General features: G+C 43.3%; 1 protein-coding gene across 1 annotated transcript in view; it reads left to right on the top strand.

The window, feature by feature from the left end:
- The window catches only part of aqr (aquarius intron-binding spliceosomal factor), an 81,848-nt gene that overhangs the window by 29,490 nt on the left and 34,305 nt on the right, over window positions 1-18,053 (top strand). Inside the window, exons 25-30 of the mRNA XM_041847960.1 lie at window positions 1,936-2,071; window positions 3,583-3,792; window positions 7,831-7,968; window positions 8,111-8,182; window positions 8,921-9,108; window positions 11,700-11,871. Coding sequence (XP_041703894.1) covers window positions 1,936-2,071; window positions 3,583-3,792; window positions 7,831-7,968; window positions 8,111-8,182; window positions 8,921-9,108; window positions 11,700-11,871 — 916 coding nt within the window. The remainder of the gene's footprint in view (window positions 1-1,935; window positions 2,072-3,582; window positions 3,793-7,830; window positions 7,969-8,110; window positions 8,183-8,920; window positions 9,109-11,699; window positions 11,872-18,053) is intronic.

Below are 18,053 nucleotides of genomic sequence, written 5' to 3'. Positions count from 1 at the left end.
GTATGTGTGTGGCTATGTGTCTGTGTCTCATTCAGTGCCTTGAGGTACTGTGACTCCGAGGTGCGGAAAAGCCGCAATGACCATAACCCGAAATTGTATTTAATCGCGGCCTTAGTATTAGGAGTTCATGCATGGTCCTCCGAATGATTTTCTCCTGTTTCCTGTCAACTGAACACAGCTCCTTGTTGCATAGAGCAGAGATGAGATGATGAGTGGATGTGACGGCCCTCTCTCTGGAGGAGCACCATTGCATTATGCAGATCAGCTACAGCTAGCTACAGTACCAGGACGAGAGGACGAGGAGGATACTGCTAAGAACATGCACACTGACTTACTCCACATTCACTCCTTCCTTCCTTCCGGTCTAATGACGAGGAAGGAGTCAGCTGGGGAAACTAATTACCACTGTACTGTATAGGCTATGGGATGGAAAATAAACAGGCGAAGAGGCCTTCTCTGTTCTCAGTGCTCAACCAATGGTAGTTTACAGTGACATTTAATATAGAATATGTTGCCTTTTAATAAAACATGTAAAATGCTATAAATACACAGTTATACACATTCTCTCAGTTAACTAGTTTTAATGAGATATTGAAATACTGGTTGGACGGCGGACGCGGGTGTATATAGAGCTTTTGTGGAAGTTGAAAGCACTTCATGACTAAATGGGTCAGTTTGCGTTTTCTCTCTTTCTCTCCTGGGATGTTGGAGCAGAGGGCTGCTTTGTGAGGAGGGAAACGAGGTCGCCACTTTTTCATTTAACGTCGTCGGACGTTGTAATTCTGTTTGAATCCTCTGCTGTGAAGCTTAGCGGGATATATATGTATAGGTCTCTACCTCAAGTATCTCACACACAGCACTGTGTCTGGGTGACATCTGACATAGCATGTCCCAGTGCCACCTACTAATGCTAATCGGCTTTCTGGTTTGTTGTGGCGGGACACCTGACTAGACAAGATGACTCGGTTTTACTGTGATTTTGTCTTTTCCGTTTGTTGAAAAAACAACTCTTGTTTATTGTGCACTGTATTTATTCAATACTAGTCAATTGTGGTAAATAATATATGTGATCAATGGTATGTATACATTATTAGTGACGAAGGCAATTTGGTCCATCTAGCTATTAGTTTTGTGCAATTAGCTCCCATCGCCTCAACAACCAACGCTATTAATACAGAGCGTTGAGTTAGCGTTTGTGTACTTTACATTTGATTATCCACTTGATGCCAGCTGATTCTCACGTGTAGGATGATGATGATAATGAACATATTTTAGGGGTTCATTATCCCTAGGCTGTGATGTCACAGGTTTAGGCTTCAGTTCTCTTCAAAACATTAACATTTCCCCTCAGAATGATGTGGTATGACCCTCGGTTCTGGAAGGGCAGGCAGGCAATGTGAAGGGGAGGTTGAGACTGTTATCAGCATTATAGGAATAGGATGTTTTGCTTGAATAGGGTTCATGTATTCATTTATTTTGCTCATTTGCACCCCAGTATCTCTATTTGCACATCATTTCTTGCACATCTATCATTCCAGTGTTAATACTAATTGTAATTATTTTGCACTATAGCCTATTTATTGCCTTACCTCCATAACTTGCTACATTTGCACACACTGTATATATATTTTCTGTTGTATTTTTGACTTTATGTTTTGTTTTACCCCATATGTAACTCTGTTGTTGTTTTTATCGCACTGCTTTGCTTTATCTTGGCCAGGTCGCAGTTGTAAATGAGAACTTGTTCTCAACTGGCTTACCTGGTTAAATAAAGTTGAAATAAATTTAAGAAATTTTAAAAAATGTTACTAGATGTCAGAAAAACCATGTTTTCCCATCTCAAGAGGTAAAACAAACAGACTAAGTGACATTATTGTAACAGAGTTGAGGTTTTCATAGTATGAAGGGGCTGATGTAATGCGGTATGTTGTTCAGGTATGGGCGTGTGAACTACGTGCTGGCAAGGAGGCTGGAGCTGCTCAGTGAGGTTGGTCGTCTGCAGGAGAGTCTGGACGTCCCCGGAGACGTGTCCTACACCTGTGAGACCGCCGGACACTTCTACCTCTACCAGGTCAGTACAGGAGGGGTGTGTGGGTTCTGGGTGTGTGTGTGGTTGGATGTGAACGTGTGTATGTCACTTTCCAGTACAGGGAGGACACATGCGTTTACAGATTAATCATTCATTCCTGATATCCTGACCTGCAAAAATCGAGAATAAAATGTATCTCTAAAATCAAAATTCAAGGGGATAAAGTCTGCTGATCAATGTTGTGCTGGCCACATCCCAGTTCAATAAGTGTCAGTATCTATTTTCCTTTCACTTCATATCTGCCTCAACAACAAATACCAAAATATTATACCAACCCCTCAGTTATTATACCTTATCCTCTGTTTACTTCTGTCACCTAAATACTGCATACTGGCTCCAGGATGCCATAGCAGACAATTATGCATCAGGCAGCATTGCATCAGCAGAATAGCCCAGAATAGACAACAGCCTTTTTAAACAAAGAGAAGACAACCCAAGGCAACTGTCAACTTAAGAAGACCTGAGAGCTCATACAATAGCCCAGATCTAAAATCAAGAAGAGTTGATCTTTCACTGAGGAGGCATGCTGTCAGTAAGATGAAACTGGGAGCACGGGAGGCTGGCAATGGTTGAAGAGGGGCGGCAGAGGAGGGAGGGAGACAGTGGTTTAATAGCAGATACCGCAGTCATTGTGTCAGGCTTAGTATTGTAGTGGGGTTTATGGAACCTATGGTCTATGCCAGACCCCTCACTCAACACATTGAAATCCTCCATGCCAGTCAGGGGGCTCCCCTCTTCTTTGATTCCTATTGTCATCAACCTTTTATTGTCTTTGGACAGACGCAAACAGAACAGACACCAGCTATCAACACAACATCATGGACAACTCAGCAAAATATCTTCCATAAAATTGTCATAAATAGTTATACATGAGATCTCTGTCTATAGGCCAGGGCACTCCTGTCAGATGAAGAGTATTATCTGTTCCCCCTCATCTGCCTTGTCACCTTAGCACTCAAAGACCCTGTATGGGATTGGACATCAGGCAGTAATGAGCCTGATGGATAATATCAGGGGTGGATAATGGTCTCTGTTAATCGTTATGGCCTATTAAGGCAGATGGTCAAGCTACATCGCCATTTGTAATACTGATTAAATTGCTAATTGTTCCACAGTTCCCTAAGGCTGCGTAGTTTGTTTTGCAACTGTGCCTGTGAGGGCATGGGCTTTGTTTCAAAATATCACAATATATTACGGTTCCACACGTTCCCATGACACTCAAGGGGAAAATAGAATTTATATTTTGTTATTTTCCAGTATATTATTACTATAAAATGCATGTGTTGACTGTGTTTGCATCCATGTCTATGACTTTGCGTCCCTTTTGTATGTGATGCAAAGAGTGTTTGTATGAAGAAGCATGCATGCTCTTTGAATGTGACTCAACTGTGTTTATCTATATGAGTGAGAATGCATGTGTGCGGCATACCAAAAAGAGCCAGACCTATAACATCCGGGGGGGCTGTCTGGTGTCCTCCCTCTCCCCACTGTAGGTGATGTCTCGCTGGGAAGAGTACATGAGCAAGGTCAGGTCTAAGCAGGGCTGTCCAGTGGAGGCCGAGGCCGTGGCAGCACACTTCCCCTTCCACAAGTACTTCTCCAACGCCCCCCAGCCTGTGTTCTACGGTCGCTCCTACGAAGAAGACATGGACATCGCAGAGGGCTGCTACCGACATATCAAGAAGATCTTTACCCAGCTGGAGGTAGGCAGGCCACACGCACATCACGTAGAGGCACATACACACACATCACATGTTTACCTAGCTGAAGGCACATGCACAACACGCCAAGAAGATCCTCACTCAGAGTTAAACATGTCACACACAAGCTCTTGAACACACACACATCATCTTCACCCCAGTCAGTGGTAATTGTGTCACACATAATTCCTCACGGGTCATTAAGCTAGCTGTGTGTGTGGCCAGGTGGGGGCTGGAACACACTCACTGAACACATGATTCTGTTTACCCCACTGACACCATAACTGGTCCACCTGGGCTCACTGGTGATTGGTCCGATTCTGACCCTCTCTCCCTATGGGCATCCTACTCTTTAAAGAAGTAGCATTGCAGGCACAGTTACATCGCATTGAATCAGATTTCAACAGCTGTTTCTGTTGTAATGTTAGGAGTTTGTAATATGATGCGGTTGGATAGATGGTGCTAGATGGCGCTATTCTTTTCTTTTCCATATTCACCACCATCTTTATCTCTCTCCAGCCCTCTCTCCCTCCTATCCCTCTCCTCCCCCTCTCCCTCTCCTCACTCTCTCTGTTTATGAGTCTGTTCTGTGAGATATTGGTTGGAATGACATGATTGTCACCCCGCTACCCCTCCTCCCCCATTGGCAGTGACACAAGACCCGCTATATGTCTCCCCAGATGCAGATGGAAGATTACAGGCCCTTGCATTCCCTAAACACACACACACACACTCTGCGATCTAAATTCATAGTCTGTGTACACAAACGCACACACACACACGCACACACATACAAACACACACATACACTGCTTTGCCATGCACCTCAGCTCAGATACAGCCCCTCCTGGTTGCGTCCGGTCTTTATATAGAGAGAACAATAACATTAGAGATTTATGGGAGCAACGCCGAGACCTCGCAGAAGCAATAAAGAAGTTATTGACTGGAGGTAATATCCTAACATGTACGTGTGGCCTTGATTTTTATCTGGCATCCCTCTTATCACTGGCTGCATCACATCAGACGGGAGAACCTTACTATGTTCACTTAGCCCGGCCTCGCCCATGATGCTGCTGCAGAGATATCTGTCTGTCTCCCAACTCAGAGACGCTAGAATCTCCCTCTAGAATTACAGGAGAATGAAAGTGCTCTGTTGCCTGGCTGCCTACAAGGAGTATTTAAAGATGTTTGTGTTTTATGAGATGCCATCCCAGCAGACGATGCCAACACACACACACACACACACAGCCGGAACACAGTGTACAGCCGTCTACCGCTGGGATTTCTCTCCATCCAGCCTCACGCTGTTGTTTATCTTTCTTCCCCTCTCCTTTCAGTCTGTGAATTCATTTCACCCTTCAACCACTGAGGAGCCACGGGGGGTTAAAAATAGCCCTCATTAATATTACATGTTTTGATCGGGTTTAATATTAATATAAAAATAGTAACGCATCAAATATTTATCTCTCCCAGTGCCCTCTGAGGCTCCACCTCCCTCAGCCCCCCCGCAGCCCCTTGACCGCAAATGTGGCCACCTCAAAATAGCCACGCCGGGCCGGTTCGTACCCACACCGGTTTATACCCACACTAGCCCACTCTCAGCCTCAGCAGTATAGAGCTATGATATCTCTGCCTGGTCTCTATGAATTCAAGCGGGTCCCTTTCAGGAAAACACCCCCAATCTTGCTTTTCCCATTCAGACGAGCCCTGTAAGGGAATCTGTTCTGAAGTGCTCGGCTGCTCACTAAGCTTCTATTGAACAGTAACCCATATCTGTAGCTCAGTTGGTAGAGCATGGCGCTTGCAATGCCAGGGGTGTGGGTTCGTTTCCCACGGGGGGCCAGTATGAAAATGTATGCACTCACTAACTGTTCGTCGCTCTGGATAAGAGCGTCTGCTAAATGACTAAAATGTAAATGTGAATATCCTTTAAATGCTCACGAGCCTGCTCCTGAGGATAGAAAGGACTGAAAAGGAGATAGCTGAAAGTGAAGATATCCAAGGTCACGTGCAATTACTGTCTTACATTTCATTCCTTGTTTTGATATTTTTTCAAAGGAATTGCTAAGAATCCTGTTTTTAGGTAATGGAATGTGACTTTTTTATATATAAAAAAATGTTTTTACGGCCTTGTATGACCTCCCTGTTGTAGATGACTGCATTGGACACAGTACTAGTCAAAAGTTTGGACACACCTACTCATTCCATGGTTTTTCTTTGTTTGTACTATTTTCTACATTGTAGAATAATAGAGAAGACATCAAAACTATGAAATATCACATATGGAATCATGTAGTAACCAAAAAAGTGTTAAACAAATCAAAATACATTTTATATTTGAGATTCTTCAAAGTAGCCACCCTTTGCCTTGATGACAGCTTTGCACACTCATGGCATTCTCTCAACCAGCTTCATTAGGTAGTCACCTAGAATTCATTTCAATTAACAGGTGTGCCTTGTTAAAAGTTAATTTGTGGAATTTCTTTCCTTAATGCGTTTGAGCCAATCAGTTGTGTTGTGACAAGGTAGGGTTGGTATACAGAAGATAGCCCTATTTAGTAAAATACCAAGTCCATATTATGGCAAGAACAGCTCAAATAAGCAAAGAGAAACTACAGTCCATCATTACCTTAAGACATGAAGGTCAGTCAATCCGGAATATTTCAATAACTTTTAAAGTTTCTTCTAGTGCATTCACAAAAACCATCAAGCGCTATGATGAAACTTGCTTTCCTGAGGACCACCACAGGAATGGAAGACCCAGAGTTATCTCTGCTGCAGAGGATAAGTTCATTACAGTTACCGGCCTCAGAAATGGCAGCCCAAATAAATGCTTCACAGAGTTCAAGTAACAGACACATTTCAACATCAACTGTTCAGAGGAGACTGTGTGAATCAGGACTTCATGGTTGAATTGCTGCAAATAAACCACTACTAAAGGACACCAATAAAAGGAAGAGACTTGCTTGGGCCAAGAAACACAAGCAATGGACATTAGAACGGTGGAAATCTGTCCTTTGGTCTGATGAGTCCAAATTTGAGATTTTTGGTTACAACCGCCGTGTCTTTGTGAGACGCAGAGTAGGTGAACGGATGATCTCCGCATGTGTGGTTCACACCGTGAAGCATGGTGGAGGAGGTGTGAGGGTGCTTTGCTGGTGACACTGTCAGTGATTTATTTAGAATTCAAGGCACACTTAACCAGCATGCTACCGCAGCATTCTACAGCGATACGCCATCCCATCTGGTTTGGGCTTAGTGGGACTATCATTTGTTTTTGAACAGGACAATGACCCAACACACCTCCAGGCTGTGTAAGGGCTATTTGACCAAGAAGGAGAGTGATGGAGTGCTGCATCAGATGACCTGGCCTCCACAATTACCCGACCTCAACCCAATTGAGATGGTTTGGGATGAGTTGGACCGCAGAGTGAAGGAAAAGCAGCCAACAAGTGCTCAGCATATGTGGGAACTCCTTCAAGACTGTTGGAAAAGCATTTCAGGTGAAGCTGGTTGAGAGAATACCAAGAGTGTGCAAAGCTGTCATCAAGGCAAAGGGTGGCTACTTTGAAGAATATAAAATATATTTTGATTTGTTTAACACTTTTTTTGGTTACTACATGATTCCATATATGTTATTTCATAGTTTTGATATCTTCTCTATTATTCAATATAGAAAATAGTAAAAATAAAGAAAAACCCTTGAATGAGTAGGTGTGTCCAAACCTTTGACTGGTACTGTATATCTGGACACATACTTGATTATGGTCCTCTATTTTGGCATCAAAGCAAAGTTTTCTCAACAGATGTATTGGATGTGTTTATTTAGAGCATTGAGTTGAACCGTCATTTTTTTACGTCCAAGGATAATTGTATTCCATCATGTCATCTTATGATAAACATCTGCTCACTGTGGTGCAGCCCTTTGAACCGGTCATCACTACCTGACAATGCTGATGATTTAACCTTTACCCCTGAGCTCTAACCCTAACCCCAGCCCTCTGATCCACCTTCTTACTAGTGTGTGTGTGTGTCCATCAGGAGTTCCGAGCCTTCGAGCTGCTGAGGAGTGGACTGGACCGTTCCAAGTATCTGCTAGTGAAGGAGGCTAAGATCATCGCTATGACCTGCACCCACGCTGCCCTCAAACGCCATGACCTGGTGGAGTTGGGCTTCAAGGTCAGACACACACACACACACACACACACACACACACAAATATTACTCTACCCTACACTACACACACTAAGATCAGACACACACACACAGAACTCGGGTCAGAGGCAACTCGTCACTTACACTAATGTTCTTCTGTTTTCAGTACGACAACATCCTGATGGAGGAAGCAGCTCAGATCCTGGAGATTGAGACCTTCATCCCTCTCCTGCTGCAGGTAAATTACTACAATCAGACCCAAAATCCCACCGGAGCTAAACCCCAATGTTCAGGTCTAAAGCCCATATTTAGGTCTATACTTCACCTGAGAAGAGAACTCCTTGTCACTCAGGATGAATGGGTCCATCCAGTGTTAACGGGGTCATCATGCTGGGGCCTAATAGCCTCAGATAGCAGATGGCAGTAGGGTCTGTTTACAGAGGAGACTATTAAACCACATCAACCTGGCCAACGACCTCTTAGTCTCCTCTCGCTCCAATCAATGCAAACATCCATCCCATCATGCCTGCTGTCTTTCCATCGTAGGCGGTAATGAGAATCTACATCCCCCACCCTTCATTTTCCTTCCATTGGATCCCTATCGGTGATTGAATCAGGCTCGACATATGAGCCTTGGTAATGTCAGGTTTGTCTGGGGTCAAACCCTCATTAAACTCTCCCTCCTAATCAGCAGAATAGCAAACTCATCAGTGAGGCTCGGCTCGGTCTCCATCTCCATCCTACCTCTCCTGCATTCACAGTATTATTTACTAGCCAGATAGATGGCGCACAAAGTTCACCACTCAGTTAACAGGCAGAGGGGGGAGAATGGAGAGAACGAAAGGAGGTGAAGAACAGGTGTGAAAAGGTGCAGGGCCGGTGATGGGTGTTTGAAATGCAAGCCATTTTCCCTTCTCTGTGGAGAAGAACTGACCTTGAACCTTGACACTGACCTATCTTTCCTCTCCCTCTCCAGAACCCAGAGGATGGTTACAGCAGGCTGAAGCGTTGGATCATGATAGGAGACCACCACCAGCTGCCCCCCGTCATTAAGAACATGGCCTTCCAGAAGTACTCCAACATGGAGCAGTCCCTCTTCACCCGCTTCGTACGCCTAGGGGTGCCCACCGTTGACCTGGACGCCCAGGGACGTGCCCGCGCCAGGTGGGTTAGGCACACTGGGGACATAGCAGGGAATATGGTTAAAACAGAAATGCTGAATACATAACATATTATTTGTAACTAACAAACATAAACAAGTCTGAACATGCAAAAAATCATTTGAAATTTGAAAATAATTTATCATGCTAGGTTTGATCATCAAACATTTGTGCAAAAAATATCAACAGTGTGTGTGTGTGTGTGTGTGTGACATCTCTTAATCCTCTTAAACATAAGACAAGACAAAAATAACTAGTCTGTTAACCAATTAAACCCTCCTGGCTATGTCCATGATCCAATAGGTTCTAAGTAGCCACTGATACATGTGAATACGGTCATGGCTCCCTGTCTAATTGGCTTGGCTAATCAGTAGTAGTGCCCTCACTATGTACTGTATACTAACATGGACGCTAAGCTAGAGTGGTGAATAGTGAATCTCTCTTTAAAGGTAATACATAAAGGAATTTTTGCATTGTAATTTCAGACAATGTATATCTGCCGCTAATAGTGGAATGATAGTGTTTCACAGTATTACTTATCCACCGGTGTTGTGATTGGCTGTGATATTTGCCTTTTGATTTCTCCCGCCAGAGCGAAATCTGTTGTCAAACTGGGAAACCTGTTCTGACTTTGTGGCTGGGTTATCTAATGGAAATAGCTCATTTCCTGGTTGCAAAAATTATACACAAATTCAAGTAATGTGAGAAAACAAGCACTGAATAGTGTACAGAATCGCTACCGTCTAAATCGCTAACAAATATATTTTCAATAACAAACAATGTAGGTTTTACAGCTGTTTTGTTATTCAAAATACACTGCTCAAAAAAATAAAGGGAACACTAAAATAACACATCCTAGATCTGAATGAATGAAATAATCTTATTAAATACTTGTTTCTTTACGTAGTTGAATGTGCTGACAACAAAATCACACAAAAATGATCAATGGAAATCAAATGTATCAACCCATGGAGGTCTGGATTTGGAGTCACCCTCAAAATTAAAGTGGAAAACCACACTACAGGCTGATCCAACTTTGATGTAATGTCCTTAAAACAAGTCAAAATGAGGCTCAGTAGTGTGTGTGGCCTCCACGTGCCTGTATGACCTCCCTACAACGCCTGGGCATGCTCCTGATGAGGTGGCGGATGGTCTCCTGAGGGATCTCCTCCCAGACCTGGACTAAAGCATCCGCCAACTCCTGGACAGTCTGTGGTGCAACGTGGCATTGGTGGATGGAGCGAGACATGATGTCCCAGATGTGCTCAATTGGATTCAGGTCTGGGGAATGGGCGGGCCAGTCCATAGCATTAATGCCTTCCTCTTGCAGGAACTGCTGACACACTCCAGCCACATGAGGTCTAGCATTGTCTTGCGTTAGGAGGAACCCAGGGCCAACCGCACCAGCATATGGTCTCACAAGGGGTCTGAGGATCTCATCTCGGTACCTAATGGCAGTCAGGCTACCTCTGGCAAGCACATGGAGGGCTGTGCGGCCAATCTTGGTGTTCTCTGGCAAATGCCAAACGTCCTGCACGGTGTTGGGCTGTAAGCACAACCCCCACCTGTGGACGTCGGGCCCTCATACCACCCTCATGGAGTCTGTTTCTGACCGTTTGAGCAGACACATGCACATTTGTGGCCTGCTGGAGGTCATTTTGCAGGGCTCTGGCAGTGCTCCTCCTGCTCCTCCTTGCACAAAGGCGGAGGTAGCGGTCCTGCTGCTGGGTTGTTGCCCTCCTACGGCCTCCTCCACGTCTCCTGATGTACTGGCCTGTCTGCTGGTAGCGCCTCCATGCTCTGGACACTACGCTGACAGACACAGCAAACCTTCTTGCCACAGCTCGCATTGATGTGCCATCCTGGATGAGCTGCACTACCTGAGCCACTTGTGTGGGTTGTAGACTCCGTCTCATGCTACCACTAGAGTGAAAGCACCGCCAGCATTCAAAAGTGACCAAAACATCAGCCAGGAAGCATAGGAACTGAGAAGTGGTCTGTGGTCACCACCTGCAAAACCAGTCCTTTATTGGGGGTGTCTTGCTAATTGCCTATAATTTCCACCTGTTGTCTATTCCATTTGCACAACAGCATGTGAAATTTATTGTCAATCAGTGTTGCTTCCTAAGTGGACAGTTTGATTTCACAGAAGTGTGATTGACTTGGAGTTACATTGTGTTGTTTAAGTGTTCCCTTAATTTTTTTGAGCAGTGTATATTTGTTAGCGATTTAGATGGTACAGTGATTCCATACACTTCAGTGCTTGTTTTCTCACAAACTGAAATTGAGCGAACGTAGAATTTCTGTAGCCAGGAAATGAGCGCCACAAAGTCAGAACAGCTTTTCCAGTCTGACAAGATGCCGCTCCGGCGGGAAAAATCAATAGGCGAATATCACAGCCAATCACAACACTGGCGGGTAAGTATTTCTGTGAAACACTATCATTCCAATATTAGCGGCAGATATATTATGGACATTTTCTGAAATTACAATGCAAGATTCTACAAAATCCTATGTGTAGCACCTTTTAATGCTAACGTGCCATTCTCTAACCATATGAATGAATGCTAACATGGTTCTCCATCTCTCCTCCAGTCTGTGTAACCTGTATAACTGGCGCTATAAGCAGCTGGGGAACCTACCCCACGTACAGCTCTTGCCCCAGTTCCAGGCCCCCAACCCTGGCCTGACCTTCGACTTCCAGCTAATCAATGTGGAGGACTTCAACGGTGTGGGAGAGTCAGAGCCCAACCCTTACTTCTACCAGGTTAATAATGCACATTTACACAGGAACACACACACAAGCACTTCACAAGCACTCCACCTACGCTTACACACACAAGCACATATGCGCACACTCATTTACCACAGTAGAATAATAGCGTTTATTGTTCAAGGATTCTTTCATTTTTAACCTTAATGGATTTGGAACAAGTCCAGATGATATATTCATTACCCGGGCTAGCTCACCGTTAACACTGGAGCCACTCAGGACAGGCTAATGACTCTGTCCTCCAGACTAGCAGCCAGATTGTCTTTCCTTATAAAGTGGCTTAGGCTGGTGTGTGTCTCTGTCTTTGTGTGTCTGTCTGTCTTTGTGTGTCGCTCTGTCTGTGTGTGTCTCAGGGTTTCCGTTAGGAAAATGTGGCGCCGGACATTTGATCGGCAGCATTTTAATTTACTGGAAATTTAGAAATTTACTGGATCCATATGCATTGGGTGCGTAACCTGATTAGGGCGTCCACCCACAGTGCTCAGAATGACAAATCACGTATCGATTATGGTAATTCATTTTAACAGAACATGCAACGGTGTGCGTTGTCCTTACCGAATTCTGATGTGCACTTTGAAGTAGGGTTGGGCGGTATCCAGATTTTCATGCCGTCATACCGTTTCTGTATCGTGCCGAGGTATATAAAAGTGGCGCTATTTCCCAAAAATGTTTTAATCTTTTGGGGGAAGGGACGCACAAAACAATTTAGGCAACAGGGATCTTGATCCAGGAGAGGATTGAATGTCTCTGCTGTAACCAAGAAGCTTGATCTTGACATCAAGCCACTTAGCTAGCAAGTTAGCAAACCAAATTCATAGCTGGAGCCCTGAGCTGGATATCATTTATTTGACACATCTTATATTTCTTATAGTTATACTTAACTTATAGTTTATAAGCAGTGGTGTAGCCCGCAGCCCCCGCAAACCGTCTGTATTTCGAAATACCCCGGTATACGGTATAAACGTTATATCGCCCAAGCATACTTTGAAGATGTTAGAGTAACTGTCCACATTGACTTTCCCTCAGCCAACAAGATGAGTAACGAACTGCAAAATCACTAGCTTATGTCAATCTACTTTCCCCCCATAGTAGAAAAGTTGACCTATTCTATTGGTCAGCTTGTCGTTCTGTGCTAGAAAGAAATGGCCTATTCCAAACAGACTCTGGGACAGTTGTGGGACGATAGATCCCAAATTCATACAACCAATACATTAAAAAAACGTTCAAAAGCAATGAGGCTGATGCAACCGATCAGAGCGTTTAGATTAAAATATTGATAAACTGTTATTTCTTCACATTATAAGCGCACCAATGTGCAAAAGGCAGTAGGCTATGCGCGAATGTTCGTTCCCTAATGCAATGAGCAGGAAAACACTTTGTCAAAAGCGCACCGCACGTGAGCATTTTCATGTGACGGATATGAAAATAGCAGTTAAAAATTTAGAAAGAGGAGAGATCTAAAGATGTAGTCTTATGCTACTGAACAATGAAAGAATGTTGATTTGAAAACAAATAGAACATGAGAGAAATAGTCTACTGGTTTCAATGGCATATGGAAGTCTTTATAAAATAATTGCCTCCACATTTCTATGGTCGGAATCAGATTTTGGCTAGGCTACTTTGAAGCGAGGTAAGACTTGCCTCAAAATATGAAGTAAAACATTCAGGTAAAAAACAAAAAGTATGTTTCTAAAATGCATACTGCCTCCAGCTCATTGCAAAGTGGTGTGTGACACGCTGAAGCCTGTCTACCATTGCCTATGCACTTAAATGGCGAATGGGAAGGGTGCTTCAATTACCAGTTGTGAAATAAAATAGTAGCTCTTTTTCTATTTTTTATTTTATTTTTTTTGTCATTTAGCAGACGCTCTTATCCAGAGCGACTTACAGGAGCAATTAGGGTTAAGTGCCTTGCTCAAGGGCACATCGACAGATTTTTCACCTAGTCGGCTCTGGGATTAGAACCAGCGACCTTTCGGTTACTGGCACAACGCTCTTACCCACTAAGCTACCTGCCATCAAAACTGTTTTTAACACGTGATTGCATTTAGAATTGTTGCGCAATGATTGGGCTTGTAAAAGCACTCACTCAAGCAGCAATGAACAAGCTGTTTGAGGAGCTGTAGCAGTAGCTATATGACAGAGCTGTATCTGTATGCTGTGCACATGTGATAAGATGCATAACAACTTACGAAAATACACTCTGCAATTTAATTCCACAAAATTATTCAAATTAACCTATAGACCGATCAACTGACCGGTAAAATGTATTTCCATCAACTGGTATTTCCATCAATGAATAGGCTAAAAAGCATTATTTTGCAATGGGATTTTTTTCTTCTCCTGAACAAGTGGCCTGCGGCAATTAGATTTATCGGCTTCTCATATTTTTTGGGAGGGCCAAAAGCCGGCTATTACCGGCTAATGGAAACCCTGGTGTGTGTGTGTCTGTCCTGAAGCTTCCCATTGTTGGTTAAATGAGGAGTATGTGTCTCTCGGTCTGTACATCAGATCACATGAGCTCCTCTCCTCTGTATTCCTGTTGCCATTTTCAGGCGCCTCAAGAAAATGTACCACATCTCTCAAATACTCACCCCCCTTAAGCACTTGTCCAGACGGGGTAGTGGCGCCCACCACTTACACACACACACACACACACGTCCAGAGATCAGAGGGGTGAATTGGACATTGGAGAGGCAATAGTGTCCAATAGTGTGGTGAATGCCTGTCACAGCTGTACAAACAGCCCTTTTCCCCCCCTACCACACACACACATTCCAGCTCAAGGCACTTCATTGGGCACTAGCAACAGGAGACCTAGCCAACAGCGATCTATCCCGTCTCTTCGGCATGGCTCATTTGCTAAAGTACATTTATGTTAATACTCCAACCCCTCAAGCTCATTGTGAGTGCCACTGCTCTGCACACACACTTGCAATGGGCCATAAAATGAAAATGTTTCCCTTTATTAATCCACATCTCCTATAGTTGTAAAATGCTGCACAAGGTATGATTGTGATGTAGACTAGACCAGTGATTCCCAACCTTTTTTGGTTACTGTACCCCAAATCAGATTTTGCTCTGTCCTGAGAACCCACAAAGTACCCTCGTGCATTTTACCAGTAGGCCTATATTCTTATGAGCCTTCTTAAGTACCCCAGGGGTACATGTACCCCAGGTTGGGAACCACTGGACTATACTGTATATGGTCTTAGCCTCACTTCATTATTCAATAGACCACTGATGGGAGCTAGGGAAGATTGAAGTCATTGGAAAAGGTTAACATTAGATGGATTACTTTAGCATGTCTGTGTATATACCAGTACATTACATTCTCAGTATGTTTCACTCAGCCCTGATTCTACAGTAGTTCAACTGAGGTCTTTTAACTCTTTCATTTTCCTTAACACTAGAACCGCTAAAGCAATTATTTTGACTGCTCATTAATTTTTGTAAATATGTATGACTGCCATTTTTTAAGTCATGCCCCCCTCCGTCCTGGACTTTTCCTAAATAAGTCTATATACTGTAACACGCTGCCGTTGTTAGAATCATAATATCACAAACATAACTGGAGTTATAACCAGTTTTATGACGGCATGTCATTTTTTAAATGGGTTTTCCCTCATTGCTCATCCTTCTCCTGACAGTGGAATAGGCTGTGCCCAGTTGATAATCACCCCGATAATTGCCTCAACTGAACCTAAACTATACCGAAACTAATTTCACACATACACTACCGTTCAAAAGTTTGGGGTCACTTAGAAATGTCATTGATTTCGAATGAAAAGCAATTTTTTTGTCCATTAAAATAACATCAAATTGATCAGAAATACAGTGTAGACATTGTTAATGTTGTAAATGGCTATTTTTTTATGGAATGCTCCAGATACTCAAGAAGGCCAGTTTTATTGCTTCTTTAATCAGCACAACCGTTTTCAGCTGTGCTAACATAATTGCAAAAGGTTTTGTAATGATCAATTTGCCTTTTAAAAATGATAAACTTGGATTAGCAAACACAACGTGCCATTGGAACACAGGACTGATGGTTGCTGATAATGGGCCTCTGTACGCCTATGTAGATATTCCATAAAAAATCAGCCGTTTCCAGCTACAATAGCCATTTACAACATTAACAATGTCTACACTGTATTTCTGATCAATTAGATATTTTAATGGACAAAAAAATGCTTTTCTTTCGAAAACAAGGACATTTCTAAGTGACCCCAAACTTTTGAACGGTAGTGTATATGAACCGATGAAATAAATGACGTAAAGTATGATGAGGGAGAATGGGTGAGTTGATGAGTGAGGGGAAGCGAACAATGCCTAATTATGTAATCACAAATTGTGAATGAAGAACAGGGCGTGCCATTCTATTGTATTGGTATGTTCAAATTGTTATCTTAAAATGGTACCCTATATCCTTCCACCAAATCAAGCCGTTTTATCAGTCTACTCTGGGCTACTTGGAGTACACAGAATAACCTACACCTCTGAGGCCTAAGCACAGAAAAGCCAGAAAGGTGCATACTGAGAAAGTGTCCGTGCCACTACCAAATGAAACGGTGAGACAGGAGAAAGAGAGAGGAAAGGACACCACCATTTTAGATGGAACGAGCCAGTGACAATGCTACGGGACGATTTATCAGCACAAAATGTAATCACTGAGAGAGCATCTCAAGCAAAAAACATCAGCAATGCACTCACCAGCTTTCATTGTTTATGTGACATGGGCATGCTACAGCATTCAGGGACTGTACTGTGGCTAAAGTGCTCACGGAGCAAGGAGACACTGCCTCTTATCTGTCTGTTGATGAGCTGGAAGCATTCATTTCAATCCTGTATGTCCGTGGAGCATTCGGTGGGAAGAGCGTGTATATGGAGAGCTTCTGGTCAGACTTATATGGGGTACTTATCTCCTGAGTGGCTCAGTGGTCTAAGGCACTGCATTGCAGTGCCACCTGTGCCACTAGAGATCCTGGTTCGAATCCAGGCTCTGTCGTAGCTGGCCGTGACCGGGAGACCCATGGGGCGGCGCACAATTGGCCCAGCGTCGTCCAGGGTAGGGGAGGGAATGGCCAGCAGGGATGTAGCTCAGTTGGTTAGAGCATGGCGTTTGCAACGCCAGGGTTGTGGGTTCGATTCCCACGGGGGGCCAGTATGAAAAATAAAAATGGATAAGAGCGTCTGCTAAATGACTAAAATGTAAATGTACTTTTCTTTGGAGAAACCCTGTCACAGAGTCGCTTCAGAGAGATCATGCGTTACCTCCATTTTGATGACAAAGAAACAGTAATTCTCCATGGTATCTGACGTATAAAGACTATTTTTGACTGCTGTCATATTGACACATACAGTTGAAGTCGGAAGTTCACATACACATAAGCCAAATACATTTAAACTCAGTTTTTCACAATTCCTGACATTTAATCGTAGTAAAAATTCCCTGTCTTATGTCAGTTAGGATCACCACTTTATTTTAAGAATGTGAAATGTCGGAATAATAGTAGAGAGAATGATTTATTTCAGCTTTCATTTATTTCATCACATTCCCAGTGGGTCAGAAGTTTACAGACACTCAATTAGTATTTGGTAGCATTGCTTTAAATTGTTTAACTTGGGTCAAACGTTTCGGGTAGCCTTCCACAAGCTTCCCACAATAAGTTGGGTGATTTTTGGCCCATTCCTCATGACAGAGCTGGTGTAACTGAGTCAGGTTTGTAGGCCTCCTTGCTCGCACACACTTTTTCAGTTCTGCCCACACATTTTCTATAGGATTTAGGTCAGGGCTTTGTGATGGCTACTCCAATACCTTGACTTTGTTGTCCTTAAGCCTTAATTTTTTTTCTGAGGACTTGGCTGATTTCTTTTGATTTTCCCATGATGTCAAGCAAAGAGGCACTGAGTTTGAAGGTAGGCCTTGAAATACATCCACAGGTACACCTCCAATTGACTCAAACTATGTCAATTAGCCTATCAGAAGATTCTAAAGCCATGACATAATTTTCTGGAATTTTTCAAGCTGTTTAAAGGCACAGTGAACTTAGTGTATGTAAACTTCTGACCCTCTGGAATTGTGATACAGTGAATTATAAGTGAAATAATCTGTCTGTAAACAATTGTTGGAAAAATTACTTGTGTCATGCACAAAGTAGATGTCCTAACCGACTTGC

Source organism: Coregonus clupeaformis, chromosome 25 (assembly GCF_020615455.1).
Source record: "Coregonus clupeaformis isolate EN_2021a chromosome 25, ASM2061545v1, whole genome shotgun sequence".
In the NCBI taxonomy this organism is placed as follows: Eukaryota; Metazoa; Chordata; class Actinopteri; order Salmoniformes; family Salmonidae; genus Coregonus; species Coregonus clupeaformis.
This window is presented reverse-complemented; position numbering and strand designations above follow the sequence as displayed.